This window comes from Ceratina calcarata, unplaced genomic scaffold (genome assembly GCF_001652005.2).
Source record: "Ceratina calcarata isolate Rehan_Ccalc_2016 unplaced genomic scaffold, ASM165200v1 scaffold242, whole genome shotgun sequence".
Lineage (NCBI taxonomy): Eukaryota > Metazoa > Arthropoda > Insecta > Hymenoptera > Apidae > Ceratina > Ceratina calcarata.
Window position 1 is genome coordinate 136488 of NW_017146161.1, and position 17422 is coordinate 153909.

Sequence of the window (17422 nt, forward strand, 5' to 3'; positions counted from 1 at the left end):
GTACGAAACACTCGCTTTCACGATCTGAAACGAAAGCACTAGTAAATACCGAGCAACTATCTCATTAATTGTCTAATAGCTTACCTCAGCGAAACTGTCCAAGTTTAATTGTATTAATCCACCGGCGGTTAATAAAGGAGGAAGCAGGTTTCTTCGTAATACCAGAACTAACAATGCTTGTGTCTTCACGTCTGCATAATACCAGCATGTCTGGTATCTATAGAATATTACAAACATTCTATAAAACATAATACTATACACAAATCTGAAACTAATAATTAAATGATAAATTCATTGCTAGTATATTAACGTGGAGAAATCTTGTATGATAAAACAAATTTTTAAGAAGTTCATTTGCATGATTTTCTGGCAAAACGTATTTCCGATTAATATTTTCTAAGGATTAAAAAACAATGTCTAAAGTATTTTTCACCCCTGCTGATAGACGATATCGTGCAAGTCCATCACGAATTGGCCTTGAACCGTTAGGAAGAAGATATGCACCAGCTGAGTGATAATAAATCCATAATATTGATAAGTGTCCATAGACAGCGTCACCGAAGCTACCTATTGTTTTAGATAATTCATATTTGCACTATTATTAATTTCGCATATTAGATCAAAAGTGAGGCGTTACTCACTTTTAGTAACGTAATGGTAAAAGTCAATACGACTACACCCACTTGTATGAATAGATTCAGAGCATAAACGCCCTCGATTTCGGTGAGGAACCTGGTGTTAAATCTCGTTTAACAAGTGCGATCTATTTCTTATTTTGTCAATTTATTCATACGATACTAACGTGAGAGCTCGTTTGTGAGTTTTAATAGCGTAACATACTTTCTTGTACACCAACTCTTTGTTGATTTTCTCTGAGTTTGTCAGTGAATAACCGGTGCCCATGGAATACTTGAAACGATGTCTACGATAATGTTCAACAATATTTAAACAGAAGTATAAAATTTAATAATCAACAAGCTCCTCTAGTTTCGTTGTATTCTTGCTATTGTTTTATGATTAAAAATGGAAATGGTGATGATTACCCAGCAAGGGACAGTAGGCCGCAAACGTGTTGCACCATGTAGAGCAGAATCGTGTCGGTTGCGATGAAAACGCACATCGTACTCAGCATGCATGCCATAGTGTATAGCATAATGAAAACGTAATAATCATCGTTATTTTCGACAAAATAATAACCCGGATACATCTCGACTAATGGCCGTGACTCGTTTAGGGGTATGAACACGTCCATCACACGCGGTATGAAGGGCAGGCAGAAAAACACGACCGAACAAAAATATATGTTCGCTGGAACATTAACGTGGGAAGCTTCCGTTTTAAACAATACTTTTAAAAAATATATTATGCATGTACATATAACACAGTTGATTAATACTTCGCATTCTTACTTGTATACACGTACGTGTAGAACACTCCCTTGTTCGCGTACTCCTTCATAATGTTCTCCTCTTCCTCGGTTCTCTCATCTTGCCAGTCTTTTACCATATTGATAAATAATTCCTTGAACTATAAATATTGAAACGTGAAACACTTTATTTTATTATTACACATGTTCCGACAAACAAGTAACAAGATCAAAAACTGTTCGTGCTACTACTTTTTCCGATTTGATCAGATGTCTCACCTTATCGGTGTTAATCATGTAATTACTGAACTTCACGTACATAGCGACCGCTACCATTAAGAATGGTACCTGATCCACTATAGCACTGATGCTGAAGTACACTATGACTTGAGCGGTCTAAAATCAGAACCAAATTGATCAATTATTTGAAGTGCTATCGTATAAGTATGATAGATGGACGCGGTACCAATTGATGCAATGATCAATTAATTCTATAATTCTTCGCAATGAAATTAACGCACCTGCGTGACCAGCGCCGATATTACGAGAAAATGTACGATAGCGTAAGAAATGAACTTCTGTGATTTCGTTATGAACGGCCATGTGCCGACAATAGTCCCATACGCTCTGGTCACAGTAAAATATTGCTTCACGAACTTTTCAAAATCCATATTTTTTGACACGAATCAAGTTAAATTTCATTCGAGTCTCCTGCGGATAACGATTTTAAGGATCACCTTCGGCTTGCTTATATTTCTTTGAAAACCGCGCAGCAATAGTGTTCGCGAAAATGAAGAAACTGGCGATTGAACATTTTTGTTCACGTCCCTCACAGTATAATTTTAGTAATATCTGCAGGTACTTTTCCGGTTATACATAAGGTTGTCTGATTAATGAATAAAACAAACTAATCGAGCTGCGTGCAATTTCAGTCTCGTGTCTTTACTGTTACCGTCTAATTACGATATTTGAGTCGCTATTCGCTTCAATTTAAGTTCACATAGTTATTCACATCGTTACGGAGTCTAAAGGATAATTCGTATCATGCGAATCCGCGTATGGCATCTGAAAAATTAATAGAAGCAGATTGGAGCAACCCTTTCATCATCGATTCTACCGTGTACGAAACGACTCGTTTGTAAAACGTACGAATTGCTGCATTCGAACGAACGTAAAGTAACAGACAATTAGATATCATGTCTTGTACTATGAAGAAGAATTAAATTCAGTGCAAGAGGAAAGTGCAGGAGGTTCTTGATGCTTTAATCCCCAATGAAGGGGAAAGATGGTATGGTGTCAACAACAATGATTTCATTCTTTTTATTATTTAATATGAAACATCATTTATTTATGCTACGATAGTTGCCAATAAGATTGAATTTCAACTTTTAAGGTAAAATAAAAAAGGACTTTTATAATTCGAAATTGTGACTATTGGAGGCAAGATCCAGACGAGGTTTACAGGCTATTTCTCTTTCACAGCATGTTATTGGCTACAACAATAATATTCCTCACTTATCAATAAACGATTTAGAAGCGATTTGGATGATATAGATAAACTATATCTTTCTCTTTCTACACCTTTATCTACATTTTCGACAGACAAGAAAGCTGCAGTAGTATACGTTTTACGAACAGAACTATGAATTTGCACACCATATGGGTGTTGTGTGTGACACTTCATTTAAAATGTACTTAAATTTTCAAATCATTGTTATCCTTCTTATTGCTTTTTTATTTAGTTTCTCTTCGTTTCTCCTAAAATACACTTCGAATAATTTTGAATTTGATGACTCAGATCAAGTGACGTTTTACGTATTATGTAAATGAGCAAGAAGAATGTGCAGGAGAGAAAGGATAATGGAACAGAATGGTAGTATATTGAAAAGAAGGGAGAGATGGAAGAGTTCAGAGAGAGAGAGAGAGAGAGAGAGAGAGAAGAGGGTAATTTGAATAGCTACGGTTAAGTGGTGGCTGCTATATTGTCGCTAAGAAACGAAAATAGCTACTGTTAGCCCCAGAACAGCTAGGGAAAGAGAGGACGCAGCAAGAATTAACGAACAAGACGATGAAGGTGGACCGAGAATAACCAAAATGAAACGAATGAGGGTGGTGGTTCACCGAAACCTGGAGTGAAATTAGGCACTGTCACTTGCCGTTACATAACTCTATTTACTTCGGTATTACTCGAGTTATAGCGAGACGAGAAAATTGCAAACGTTTGTACATTTCATTATTAGCAAATCTTTTATTGCACTCCTTGTATATAGTTTATAATAAATACACTTTTGTAATTAAAATTTTTCTATACTGTTACCAGTTTCTTTCTATTGTGATTTTTTAAAGATTTTAAATGAATCTTTTTGATAACGAGAATTCAATTTCAGCGTGCATCTTTCTGGCAGCGGAACTAATCAGCAGATTTTGGGGTGAATCCATTGCTCTCTGCTTTCTTAACATATTTCTTGTATGCGAAATTCGCAAATCGTCGCGTATTTGGCGCTCGATCACGACTATTGTCACATATTTGGCGCCAATGGTAAAATACCGTCACATATTTGGCGCCTAACATCGGTTACCATCATATATTTGGCGCCGAATGCATCACGTCGACACGTTAATATGATCAGTCAGTATTATGTGATTTTTGGACAGACACGAGTCTGAGCATATATGTTAAAAAGTGAAGACTTCAATGTTTTAAGGAACGATCGTGTAACTGCATGTTCCTCAACTATCTGAAAATAGTTTATTGACTAACATTTCGATTCACTTGCCGATCGATTTCAAGCGAGCCTCGCTGCGCTGCGTGCGTTATGGTATAAATTCGTACAGATATTTTTAGAAGTATGCCGCCATAAACATAAATACTCCAGAGGCAACACCGTACAAATTCTGCCAAGATTTTCAATAAGAGAAAAACAATTGATGGACAGAATTAAAATATTAATTTTATTCAATACAAATAAATCATATGAATTAAATGTCTTTTTATAATTTTATTTCTTATCAAATCACCGTTTTTGGTGTAAATAGCAGAAAATCATATGAGATTCAATTTTTTTCTTAAACGAGATATGCAAAGTCGAGGAAACCGATCGGTGCACCGGTACTTCCTTCCGAGCGGGGTAGATGTTCTTTTATTTATAAAAAATGTGTTTCGAAATAGTTGTTCGCGGAGCATTGGCTGCGAGGTATTGAAACAAGTGGGTCGTCACTGGTTGGCGCTCATTCCCTTTCGACGAGACGTAATGCAACACCAGTGTTCCTCTTGTCTCGCAGCCAAATTGTTTTCCGTTTAGCGCTCACTGAGAAGTTCGACTGCACGATTATGAGCATGCATTCCTCCCGGCGCTGCATTTCTCGATGACCTTGCGTGAAACAATAGAAAATTTCTTCTGCACTTGCGCCGCGTCTGGTAACGAGTTTCCTTCTTACGAGGAGATATCAATTTTACATAATTTGCATACTCTTTTCAAATATTATTTAGTCGAATGTATTATGAGTCAAGAAGAATGGAATTAAATGACACATTATTTTATTTTGTTAATACGTATTATAAATAATTTTTTTCCGATTAAAAGAAATACTGCGTTATGTAGTATAATAATTACTGACCATCAAAATTGATTAATCATGATTTAATACGAAAAACGTCACAAAAAAATTCTGAGCCGAGGGCGGACAGATTTGAAAATTCTAAAAAGGGAAAAACGATCAATCAATTAATTTAACGTTGAACACAACAACAAACAAGCCCAGTCGCTGGTGAAAGTAAAAAAAATTGAGGATAGAATAAGAGAGTTCGATGAATGGGAAGCGACGAGGAAAAATCGAGACGTGGTTGGTCCGATAGAAAATGCACGGAAATGTAGAAATACTTCATCGTTACGTTGTTGTGCGTAATTTTGCGAACGAGCCAAATTCGAGTTCAGTAAGATGACTCAAACCTCAAGGCTCCGGCTCCGTTCACTTCGCTTTACTTCGTTCGGTCGACGTTGGCCCGGTTTATCTCCGGCCAATCCCGAAATAATCTTAGATTCGGTCTCTCCTACTCTTACTCCGACGCCCGTCTTCTCTAATGCGAGGCCTCCCCGCCTCTTCCTCGTCTTCTTCACCATCGTTTGTCCGCATTCGTGCGACCGACTTTAATGTAATAATAGGTACATCCTGGAATTTCGATACAGTGATTCACATGGATTCCCTTTCCGTTATTATGCCTTCGATTCGTCCTCTTTATGTCTTACGTAACCAATTATCAAATATCGTTACATATTGCATACACAGCGCGTTGCGAAGCTGGGTGTTGTTTTAAAATACATTCCATTTCGTTGTTACAAAACTTACAGTACTTATTATACAAATACATTCACTTAGTCCTTTGCTTTACAGGAAACAGGATGAATCAGAGTTTACCATCCGAAGAGAGCTAACGCGATTCATTTCATTATACTGCGGAAAGGTTAAATTTGTATTTCAAACAAACACAAAACAGCCACGTTCTTATTTTAATACTTTACTCAATGCAATCAAAATACCCTTAATTTCCATCCTTCAATAATTCATCCTGTATAAATTGAATGAATGAATTTCGGCTTAAGAATAGATATAATTATACGACTAACTACTGATTGGTATCAGGATTTATTAACTGAAGCCTGTCCAAGAATAATCAAGCCAAATTCTTAATTATTAGTGCTTCAGTTTTTAGTTAATTACGTGACTAATAAAACTGTCAATGGTTGCATACTCGCCGACCTGTCATCAGTTTCTAAGACCTGTAAGCTTGCTATGTCTATACGACATAATTATAATTAAATGATTAATCCATATCGTAAATCAGTTTGTAAGATTCGGTTTTTTAAATACAGTCCGTTGTAATTATTATTAACATGCCGAAGCGGCCAGACGTTTCTCGAACTGCTGGTGACGGTGGGGGACTTTGGCTGGGTGAAGAAAGCAATACCTTCACCTTGGTTCCCGAACAATCTTTTAAAATTTGGACAGCCGAGCGCATATCGATTTTACATCATAAGCACAGGTTGTTTTAACAGTCGCGCAATAAACATCGGTAGGCATGGCATCCGCCCGCGTCAGAATCTTAATTTACCAGCGGTGTTGCGCAACCAGTCTATTTCCATACATTCCGAATACCGCCACTGTCTACACATTCATAGTATTTCCTATTTAGCCTAAAACAACCGTAGCGCAGGAGTTGCGCGCGGTAAAACCAGTGCATATAAGGAAAGATTTGTTGGCGTACGTGTAGACATTGTCAGCGTGAACCGAGGCTGCTAATCTATATTAAAGCTTTTGCAAAGTTTAATTTTATTCATATTAAGAAAGGAAATTAAATGAATTGAATAAATAAATGGTGGTTGGAAATAAACAATTTTTCTCTGCCAATCATTATGTATTTGCCACCTGCAATCGTTTAATAGTAGACTGTTCGACGAATACTATGAATGAGCGAAAGTATAGGTTCGATGTTGAGAAATGTCCAAAACGACTATCTGGGAACATCCGAAAACTCTTTTACCTGTGAATGAATGAATGAGTAAGCGAACGGACCAATGAATGAGACGTTTTTGCAAAATCATGCTGTTGCAAATCTAACCGAGGTGATTAATTTCGAAAACTTGATTATACACTGAATGTTGCGATACTTTGCTTTTGCATACTCGCGTAATGTACGGACTCTTCAGTTTTCTGTATATTTAAGTTTCTCACAAAGCATCTGGTCAGTGCAATGCGTTGATCATCGTCTTCTATTATCTTTGTTGACGTCAATTTATAAAATCCTCGACCGATGGGTGAAAACGAAGTTCGCCCTAGAAACTGTTTCGCTTGCACCTCCTGCGAACGGATGTCATAAGATGTGTGGCCGGATGTATTAATAGACAAGTGAAGACGTATATTTTCGACTGTTCGCGCACGTTCCTATCTTCGATTGGACGATTCGATCAACGTGTCGATCAGGGTTATAGGTTTCACCGATTAGTCACTCTCTGCAATGAATGATGAAATATTTCATTTGCATCGAGGCTAATTCCGTATGATAAATTAACGAAACGCATACGTTATCTCTTCTTGTTTAAACGTTCCTAGTGTTCAAAGAATAAATAAACAATTTGCCACATTAATATTAATTTTCGAAACATTAAAAATAGTTGCACAAGAGCGTTGCTCTCACGGTTCGTGATACATGTTCCTAAATAAGTTTCCTTGTTTATTTATCTAGAAACGCTGATCTGGGCTCTCAATCTTGATAAGAAGCCGATATTTGAAATCGTGAACACCTGTTGAACAAATGATTATAAAAATCAATGCTATTTTTAGATTATACGTGGAGGTAATTAAAAGATTAATTAATATACATACGTTTGCGTTACATACGTTCACGTTACGTTGTGATATTTTTATTAACGTACATACGTCGTTTCTGATGTATTATACATATGTAATGTGCAATTGTATTGCAAACCAATATTATTATTGAATATCTAAAATTAATTACAAATGTACATACACACTTTATAATCGGTTGAAGAAATGATTATTTATATTATTAATAGTATTAAAATTCTTTCACCATTTGCACAGGGATACGTATAATGTTTAATTAAAAATATACGTATAATTTTTAATTATAATTTTTAATTAAATTTTATTAAAAAATGTTTAATTTCTCAAGTGGTTATCATTTATTAGTTCTCTTGCGTTAAATTCATTTATCGCTACCTAATTTATTCACATCAATTTCTGAATTATGTACACAATTTTAAAATACACGCGTATCCTATAGTATTCCGTATGTCTGACTAGATAGTTTCCACTACTACTGCCTGTGCGCTAGCTACGAGTGCCGCTTATTAAAGTCAGAGATAGTCTTACTGTTTTCCAAAATCTATTTGATATTACGGAAAATATAGAAATGTAAATAAAATACTTTATCATGTATCAATACCTTATCATTTGACATAATTATAAATTCTTTTACTGGCATTGAAGTATTTATAATTATTGTATTTGCTTCTGTTTTAATCCAATTCATTAATTTGTATATTTAAAATTAGTTTACGTTAATAAAGAGATATCTTTATCTATATAAATGAGAAAACATATTTTCGCCGCGACATCCCCCGGGAAAGGCACCAGACGAACCGACAACTGTTTCCACTTGTAGATTCTAGGTCAAGCTTCCTCGTCGCGTGGTAAAACCTTCGAGACGTTCGCCGTACAGTTTATAGAATTTTCACGGATCTGGCATTGCATTCGTGAATGCATAAATAATGCGTTTAATATAAACGCATATAAATAAATTGATGTATGAATAATCGAAATGTTTAATGTACATATAAAAATAGTTTCGAAGTAGCAAACAGCAGAAGGCGTTGGGACGATGTGACTAATGCAGAGAATACTGTCCCAAGAATTAATAAAGCAGCGCGCGGGCGTGCCGATGTTACTCACCTTAGTTTTTGATATATCATTTCTTACATAAGGAGGTGAAGTATACTCTAAGTATGCTATACAAGAATGTACTGACCTGGCCAAAAGATAGTGTCAGAACTCCCGAACAGAAAACGGTGGATCCTCTTACTGTCCAGTTTAACAATTTTAGATTCAAGTCCACTTGTAGATTTCATCACTGATTATTTCAATTCGTTTGAAATTCTCATGTCTCAAATAATTTATCGCAGTAAATTAAGCTTAACCAGGGAAAATTATGTACAACAGACACCGTTAATTCTGATCTAATGAAACAGAATCTGAATATGTATGAAGACCGTGAACGTTTGGGGAAACTCTAGATGTTGAAGACTGTACGTCTCTTCCAGGTTCTAAAGAGAGGAGCCAGCCGCAATTTATTCATCAAATGTGTCCGCCGCGGGCTATTATCGAGCACGTGCGTCTTGCACGTGCACCAGTGATCTTGATGTATATCAAAAACTCGGTATCTGCAGCCATGATCTGCTCCCGGTTCGAGCGCCAGGGGTAAGACCAGCGGCACGATGATCGTTTCTCATCGAGCGGTTACTTCCGGTCGGAAATCAGGGTCGAACGGAAGAGTAGTACAGGCAGGGGTCAGAATGCAGCGAGAGGAGAGGAGAAAAATGGTAATGCCGCGGAGAGAAGACGAGCCTGCCGAAGGTAATTCCCTTTGTCTCCCTCCGGCGGCTATTTTCATCTCACTCGGTCCGATCGAGGCGGTTGTAGCTTTCCGTGGCCACCCCTTGTCACACTTTTGGTATCATCTCCACCTAAAAAGGTAGATTGGCCCAGGAACTAACGCGGTCCACGATTGGCGAGGAACAGTGGCCAATCGTCGGGCTCGTTACATTCTAGGATCACGTTGCACGCGCTTATATTGGGAGCCCCCGCGCGTTTCCCTGACAGAACGGCTCTCTAACGTAAGTGCAGAACGTCGGTGGTTCATCCTGATTGTCGGCGTTTTTTTTTTTTATTCCTTTTTGATTACGCGACGTCTGGCCGTCGCGTCGTCGGTACGAGAGAACCGGAGAAAAATAAAAGAACAACGAGGAGGGAGGCTGAGCGCGAGCGTAATAGAAGTAACGAGATTTGAAGGGTGGCGAAGAGACTAGGAAGTCTCGGGGAGGAAGTAAACGGAAGGTATAGGAAAGAAAAAGAAAACCGGTGATTGTGAGGAAGGGCCTAGGGGGATAGCCAGATCCAGTGTCCAGTGATTCGTCCGCTCTTTGCGACTCACCCCTTCTTTAACGGGGGATCCATTAGGTAAAAAGAGTGTGATTTGGCAATTGAATTTCCTGTTGATCGAATCAGTGATTTATCGAGCTTCGAGCCTCGGCATGTGACGTCGGTTTCGAGGTGCAACCCTTACTCAATTACTAAGGAATTGAATAGGAGTCTCGAGGAAGGGACTCAACTTCAGTGCGCGCTCTTTCTTCTGGTGAACGGAACAGTGCTCCTTGTCCAGTCTTCTGCGCGTTCTTATTCACCCTATTTTCTATCCTGTTCTTCGCAGTGGGACTCTCCGAGCTTCGCGAGTTTCAACGGTCGGTGACGTCATTGGTGATGTACATCCGGGTACCAGTGCGACATTTAACGGTGCCATTAAAATGAGAGAACATCTCGAAGGCGAGGTATTCTCGAACCAACCGTCGAGGTTCGATCTTCGACAAACGAAAGGCTGAAGTTCTAAGTGCTGCGTGCAGTAGTTTCAAGTTACCAGGAATAAGTTCGCAAGATTTCGTCTTCGATTCTCTCTGTCGGAAAAAAAAAGAGCGCATCTAAGAAAGCCTGTCGTCCGATTGTTCAATCTTAGACTCGGAAGTTCCTTCTTCGAGAAGTACTCTTAGCCTCTCTTCTTCCTTGGCAAAGTAAAAATCGAAATTTCGGTTACGAGAGAAGTGCGCGGCATTCGAAACACGTGACCCCGCGAAGGTACAAGTTTGGAAACGTTTGAGGTGTAGTGTGCGCCATCTTAGTCTCGTTGTGCAGTTCCAGGAGCACGTTGCTTTTTTTGGACGGGCTGGGAATACTGGTGTCTTGTTTCAACGACTAGATTGATTTCCTATTTTTAACCGACCCTTTTTCTCAATTGCTTTATTCTACTCGCGTATTCCCCGCATACTTCCTACAGTTCATCACCGTTCTTCGTTGAGTGATGGACAGCACATATCTCCGCGCGTCCCTTTACCACCAAACCGGAAACGATTCCCTTTTGAAATTTTCTGTTTTAATCAGATTCTCATTATTGACATTCTACTATTACGGTAATCTTTATAGATTTCAAACAATTATAGGCCCTTCCGTATTTTCTTCTCGTTTACTTCCTCATAAAAAATAACAATATTATAAAAATGTGCCAAAATATAGTCGCTCTTATTCTTTTGCTGTTACACAACAGATCACTATTGCGTGTCTTCCTGTTGGTTACCAAAGAATAACATCGTTACGCAATAATGATATTACGACAATATATTACATACGAAGCTTTTAAGTTTCTTTTAAGTTAAGATACTTATGACTGTTTATCTAGTGGAATTTATCAATCGTTGTTCAGTTATTAACATTTCTTTGGAAATGAATTTTTCAAATTTTTTTTCCAATTTCCAGTTCTCTCGTTTCGAACGAAAATGTTTATTGATTTTGAGATAATATTGCGATTCCACTGTGCCAATTGAAACAAAACCGGGATGAAATTAAGTTTCATTATTGATGAAGTGTATTATTATTTTACTAGCAAACTCGCGGCTGTGGAATATTTTTTATTAACGGCACAGTGGCACCGGCAATAATAATATCGCGGAGCGTGCGTACCGGCCCGCGAGGAAGCTGGCCTAATAATAACGACGGCTGATTGTTTGTAAAATAGGGCCGCCCAGAACGTGCCGCCAGAAGTAGTCCGTCCGCCGCCGAATTCTCCGAGGAACGAGAACAAGAGCGAGGAAACGAAGGAAAAACTAGATAGTTTCTTCCCACCCCGCGACGCACGTGGGAAAACAACGACGTAGAAGGCACGCAGACCTTCCTGGAAACGAGAGGAGCGTATAAAATAAAAATTCAAACCTATCGAGTAAGAAGAGGAATCGAAGATGCCGCCTAAGCCGAAGCAACCGGAAGAGGAACCGGATCCAACCCCGTATCTGTTCGTCTCCCTTGAGCAGAAGAGAATCGATCAGACGAAACCGTACGATGCGAAAAAGGCGTGCTGGATACCCGATGAGAAAGAGGGTTACCTCCTTGGTGAGATCAAGGCTACCAAGGGTGACATCGTTTCCGTTGGACTGCCCGGTGGCGAGGTAATTTACTCTTCTCTCACCTTTTGACGCACAATTTTTCACGAAACTCGGATAAAAATTGATTTTTCTAATAGAATATTAAATTATTTTATTATTCGTCTGACGATATTGAATTTATTCAACGTTTCAAACATCTATCAATCATTGAAATTTTTATAATTGTAAAAGATATTTCTTCTCGCGTCGTTCATGCAAGACGCCCAAAATGGATTGAGCCACGGTTGAGGCTTCCTGCATGCTTAAAGAAAGCAAGACGCGAGAGTGCTCCGCCGTATCAGACTGTTCAAACTCTATTTTTGGCGGCGGCAAAAACTATTCGATTGCTCTCGTCCAACAGTGTTTTGCTGTCACGCAATATCCGACTCGCTTGCTTCATTTTTTACAATAGGAAATCCACTGTGCGTCAAAAGTTAAGTTAATTAAAGAATTGCAGAACGAGAAAGACGTACCATAAGGAATGTTTAACGTTACAGATATATTTATTATTTTAATTATATTGTGTTTGGAATAGAGAATATTTTCTCAAGTGTAAAATAACATCGTGTTACATTTTCATGATAGTGACATTTAATAAAATATTTCACTGTCTCATGGAAGGTAGATTTATTTTGTTGAACTAGGCGAGGATTATGTCACGAAATTTCCAAGCACAATATAGACAGAGAGACCCGTGTCGCGCCTGCATATGTATCTCTCGCAGGTGTTTTTCTTTTCTTTTCGTCCGTCGTTCTCCGTGATTTCGGTGGCAGCGGTTATTTTTGCTCGGTGCGGGACGTAGTGATGTACGAAATACCACGGTTGGATTACATAATGGTTCAGCAAACCCTACCTTCTCTTCGTCAACCGATGCTGAAATGCTATTGTTAGCATCGCCGCTACCATTGGTAATAATAAATTGAAACGTCACTTCAAGAAACGCGGGTCGACATATTTTTAGAACGTCGAAAGCGAAACGGAGAGAGTCACGTATGAATGCGCGTATGGGACCAGATACAGGATCAAGAAATGCAAACCAGTTGCTGTATCTTAATTATAATATGCAGTCGCAGAGAATGCAAATTATATAGAAATGCATTTTAATTACTTGGAAGTAGTAGTTGTTAGGAAAAAAAAAACTATACTAGTAATTTATTTATTTAAACATATAATAATATAATAAAAATCTGATTAAATGATAAGAGCGCAAGTTGCAATTTGCATTGAAACGGGAATTAATTTAATGATCAACACCTTCGGTTAAAGTTTCATAGATCAGTGTTAAGATTTGATGACTAGAATTAATAAACTAGATAGACATTATTTTTTATTGAAACATATTATCAATACTTTGTATTTAACGAGTGTCTAAACGATTGAAGAGAATTCTGTTCGAATCTCTTTGAAAAAGGAGTTATACGATAAGTCACAGTAAAGACAGAGATAAACAGAGAGATTGCCCGCGCAGATAAAGCAATTCCACAAGGACCAACTGTCACAAGTGAATCCGCCGAAATTCGAAAAGATCGAGGACATAGCCGATTTGACATTCCTGAACGAGGCGTCCGTGTTACACAATTTGAAGCAGCGTTACTACAACAAACTGATCTACGTAAGTTGATTTCCTTCATTTTCATCACTAATCAGGTTTCTTTTCTCTTTCCCGCCGCGACAGACCAGGGACGTGAAAAAGGATCAGCTGCAGCAAGTAAACCCACCGAAATATGAGAAATGCGAGGATATGTCGAATTTAACTTACCTCAACGATGCTTCGGTCCTCCACAATCTGAAGCAACGTTACTACGCCAAACTTATCTACGTAAGGGCCATTTCGCATCCCAGGAGATCTTCTTCATGGTGTTTTCACCACCGTTACCTCTGTTTATTTTATTTTATTTTCCTCCTCGTTTAACTCTGCTTTCCTTGGAATGGGAACACCTGCCCCGGCCACTGACACCGTGAAAACGTTGGGACAAAGCACTTGGACGTGCCACCATATTTTACCATATTGCATGCCAGCGACTTGAGACACAGATCGATGGTACTTTAACGTACCGCGATGTCTCACCGCTAAGTCCGAATTTATTCTATAAATGCCCACAACGAATCTTCATTTTATCGAGCGATCTTCCAAATGCATGAACATTTTCAATGTCACCTAAAACTGCCCTGTACCTGTGGTGACGTTGTTCCTTTATTTTCGTACTCTTCAATACCACGACTATGAAGAGTTTGAGCAGCAAGACTTACCAGATGGCTGCTTTCACATCGGCTCCGCGATACACAAATAATAAAACGAAATGCGTGTACAGTGAAATCCTCGTCTCAAGACACGAGTCACTTCATTATAGTGTCATTTTTTTTACTAATGTACACTTACATATGTACGAGTATATTGCAGTTTTTTGCAATGATACTGTTGTCATAATTGTTAGAAAAAATTAGGTCAAGTGGAAAAAGCTGCAGTATATGTACATATGTATATTGCCATCAAGAAATCAGTGCTGTTTTCCTTCTTGTTAAGTATTAATTATTAAAATTGTAATTGCTGTAAGTTACACGATTCTACCTAAATTAGATGGCACTGATTTTTTTGATATACTTTTGTTTACCTATCTGTGTATATTGTATTAATGTTAATAATTAATTCTTAATTTCAGACCTACTCTGGCCTGTTCTGCGTAGCTATTAACCCATACAAAAGATTCCCCGTGTACACCCAGAGGTGCGCAAAACTTTACCGAGGCAAGAGGCGTAATGAAGTGCCACCACACATTTTCGCCATTTCCGACGGTGCCTATGTCAACATGCTTACCAGTAAGTATAATACTTTCCTAGTCTCGTTGTCAGATGATTTAAGACGAACAAATACCGCTGCTATATGCTCCCGTTCCTTTTTTCTATTCCAGACGCCGAAAATCAGTCTATGTTGATCACCGGTGAATCTGGTGCCGGAAAGACTGAGAACACGAAGAAGGTAATTGCGTACTTCGCGACCGTCGGTGCCTCGACCAAGAAGTCCGAGGAATCACAAAAGAAGGGCTCGCTGGAAGATCAGGTCGTCCAAACCAACCCCGTACTGGAAGCGTTCGGTAATGCCAAGACCGTGCGTAACGACAACTCCTCGCGTTTCGTAAGTACTTCTTCCTTTTTTAATCAAATCTGACAAAGAAGCGTATATTTCCTAGATCAAATTCGATGAAGTTTAAATGAGTTGCTTTTCCTGTGTCACTTCTCTCTTGTGCAAACTTCAATTATTTACCATATTGAAATCGAAAATTAAAGCATTGCTTAATGAACAGGGTAAATTCATCCGTATCCACTTCGGACCTTCTGGAAAACTGGCCGGTGCTGACATCGAAACATGTGAGTTTGCACTCGCTACTTTTAGCCGATTATAGCAAATGATACGAAAACTTTGATAGATTTCCGCTACGTAGATAAAGTGGGATTAATTTAGATAGAAGCGCAGTTGGCTTCAATTTGTTATTTCTTTTTTTTTTTGTTATACGTATGTTGTGCGTACGTTCGATTTTGTTTGCGTCACGGGTATTTCGTTGAATCATGATTGCATCATATGTATTTTGGAACCAGTCCAACCGATTGATTCGATTCGGCTATGAACTTGCTTTCTTGTGATATAGATCTGCTGGAAAAGGCCCGTGTCATCTCCCAACAGAGTTTGGAGCGTTCTTATCACATCTTCTACCAGATGATGTCCGGTGCTGTTCCTGGATTAAAGGGTAAGGCCATTCATTTTATAACTTGAAAATTGTTCGTGATACGACAAATCAAATGTTCAATTATATATCATAGAACCGGTTGTTTATGCAAATTTAAGAGTCTAAACGTGATGCACAGAAACGAAAAATCATTTCGTAGTGAGATATTTAATTAAGAACTTCCTGCAAAAGCATAAACAACCGCGATATATTAACGTAATACATTTATATTGAAACAGTGATCTATCCACAGAATCAGGCCTTTTTTTTAAATTATTTTGTTAAGTATATTCAAAAAGTATGAGATAGGAATTTTACAATTTCCATTTTGTTTAGATTAGTAATCGTTCTCAGGTAAATCCCTTTGAAAACTCTCGAACATATCCAATCCTCTGTTATTATTATAAGTGACTGATAAGTCGGAAAGCGTCAGGTTGCGGCAGAAACTATCCCAGGTACCAACAGGTGTATATAATATATAAATCGCATAATGTGACGAGTGCGAACGTCCGAGCATACTACCGACTGTTATGGAGCCAATCTTCTCCGGTCTGTCAGTTGTGTTCTCACTTGTTTGATTCTCCGTTCCATGTAGAGATGTGCCTCCTCTCGAACAACGTCACCGATTACTACTACGTCTCTCAGGGCAAGACTACGATCCCAAATGTCGATGACGGCGAGGAGTGTACTTTGACCGACGTAAGAACCTGACGATCGAATGCCAGGGCTACGCGCATCTCACTCTGTTTATCCCCTTACTCGCTACACTCGCCGCAGAACGATATTCTTTATGGCTTCTTTTGTTGTTGACTCCCTTTTCAATTTTTACGACCTTCTCCCCCCGACTGAATTTCTTTGATTGTCCGCTGTTTGTAGAATTATGATATCTCCCGACGAAAGGAGAAGCCCTAAGACAGCGTTCTCAGTCTTATTCATAATTTTTCATTATCAGCATTTATTATAAATTGTTACAGACAAGTTTCATGTTTATTGTTTATTGTTTATTGTATAAGATAAGACTGTGAATAACTGCCTTCGTGCTTCTCTAAAGTTCAATCCTCGTATTTTATAATAAGATCCCCTTAAGGTACAGGACTCTCAAATCTGTAGACTGTAGAGTATCTTCTACCACAAGAAAATCAGAAAGAAGACGAATCAACGGTACTTCAGAGAACTATACCGTACGCTGTTCCCACCCTTGTGACTACTCCATTAATGAATATACTTCTCCCGTTCCTAAATTGTGATGGTCATAAAAATCGCATACGTGCGAACTGTGAGACGATTTAGGAACGTCCCCCCTAAGACAACTTCTGTAGAGTTGTTCAATTTAACACACCCAGTGAATTTACTCGGGCGATTTTTTCGACAGAATCGTCGTCAGGTAGAAATTAATTGTACACAGCATAAGCTGGCCCATGTAGATTTTTCTCCCCCCCCCCCCCCCCCCCCCCCCCCCCCCCCCCCCCCCCCCCCCCCCCCCCCCCCCCCCCCCCCCCCCCCCCCCCCCCCCCCCCCCCCCCCCCCCCCCCCCCCCCCCCCCCCCCCCCCCCCCCCCCCCCCCCCCCCCC

The 17422-nt window shown here is 39.0% G+C and overlaps 2 protein-coding genes and 1 long non-coding RNA gene across 6 annotated transcripts in view; 1 reads left to right on the top strand and 2 right to left on the bottom strand.

Annotated features, from left to right (window-relative positions):
* The window catches only part of LOC113464052 (uncharacterized), a 2433-nt gene extending 248 nt beyond the window's left edge, over positions 1–2185 (bottom strand). The window contains exons 1-9 of the mRNA XM_026811734.1: positions 1888–2185; positions 1646–1762; positions 1410–1527; positions 1044–1308; positions 803–922; positions 642–732; positions 434–567; positions 85–217; positions 5–24 (exon numbers count right to left, since the gene is read on the bottom strand). Of these exons, the coding sequence (XP_026667535.1) occupies positions 5–24; positions 85–217; positions 434–567; positions 642–732; positions 803–922; positions 1044–1308; positions 1410–1527; positions 1646–1762; positions 1888–2037 (1148 nt within the window). The 5' untranslated portion in view covers positions 2038–2185. The remainder of the gene's footprint in view (positions 1–4; positions 25–84; positions 218–433; positions 568–641; positions 733–802; positions 923–1043; positions 1309–1409; positions 1528–1645; positions 1763–1887) is intronic.
* A 3329-nt stretch (positions 2186–5514) lies between these two features.
* On the bottom strand, positions 5515–9396 carry LOC113464051 (uncharacterized). Of its 2 annotated transcripts, XR_003388878.1 has the most exons (5): positions 8916–9396; positions 7748–7869; positions 7446–7665; positions 6984–7374; positions 5515–6905 (listed from the first exon to the last, which is right to left on the bottom strand). It is a non-coding gene; the product is annotated as an uncharacterized LOC113464051 (long non-coding RNA). The 2 variants fall into 2 exon arrangements; XR_003388877.1 differs by having other exon boundaries at positions 5515–7374.
* Positions 9397–11726: 2330 nt separating this feature from the next.
* The window catches only part of Mhc (myosin heavy chain), a 36498-nt gene continuing 30802 nt past the window's right edge, over positions 11727–17422 (top strand). For 2 of the 3 annotated variants that reach the window (XM_026811743.1, XM_026811744.1), the window contains exons 1-7: positions 11947–12153; positions 13805–13948; positions 14790–14946; positions 15039–15262; positions 15432–15495; positions 15774–15872; positions 16447–16550. In XM_026811743.1, coding sequence (XP_026667544.1) covers positions 11947–12153; positions 13805–13948; positions 14790–14946; positions 15039–15262; positions 15432–15495; positions 15774–15872; positions 16447–16550 — 999 coding nt within the window. Of the gene's footprint in view, positions 12154–13804; positions 13949–14789; positions 14947–15038; positions 15263–15431; positions 15496–15773; positions 15873–16446; positions 16551–17422 lie in introns of all 3 variants that reach the window. The other variant, XM_026811742.1, reaches the window with a different exon arrangement.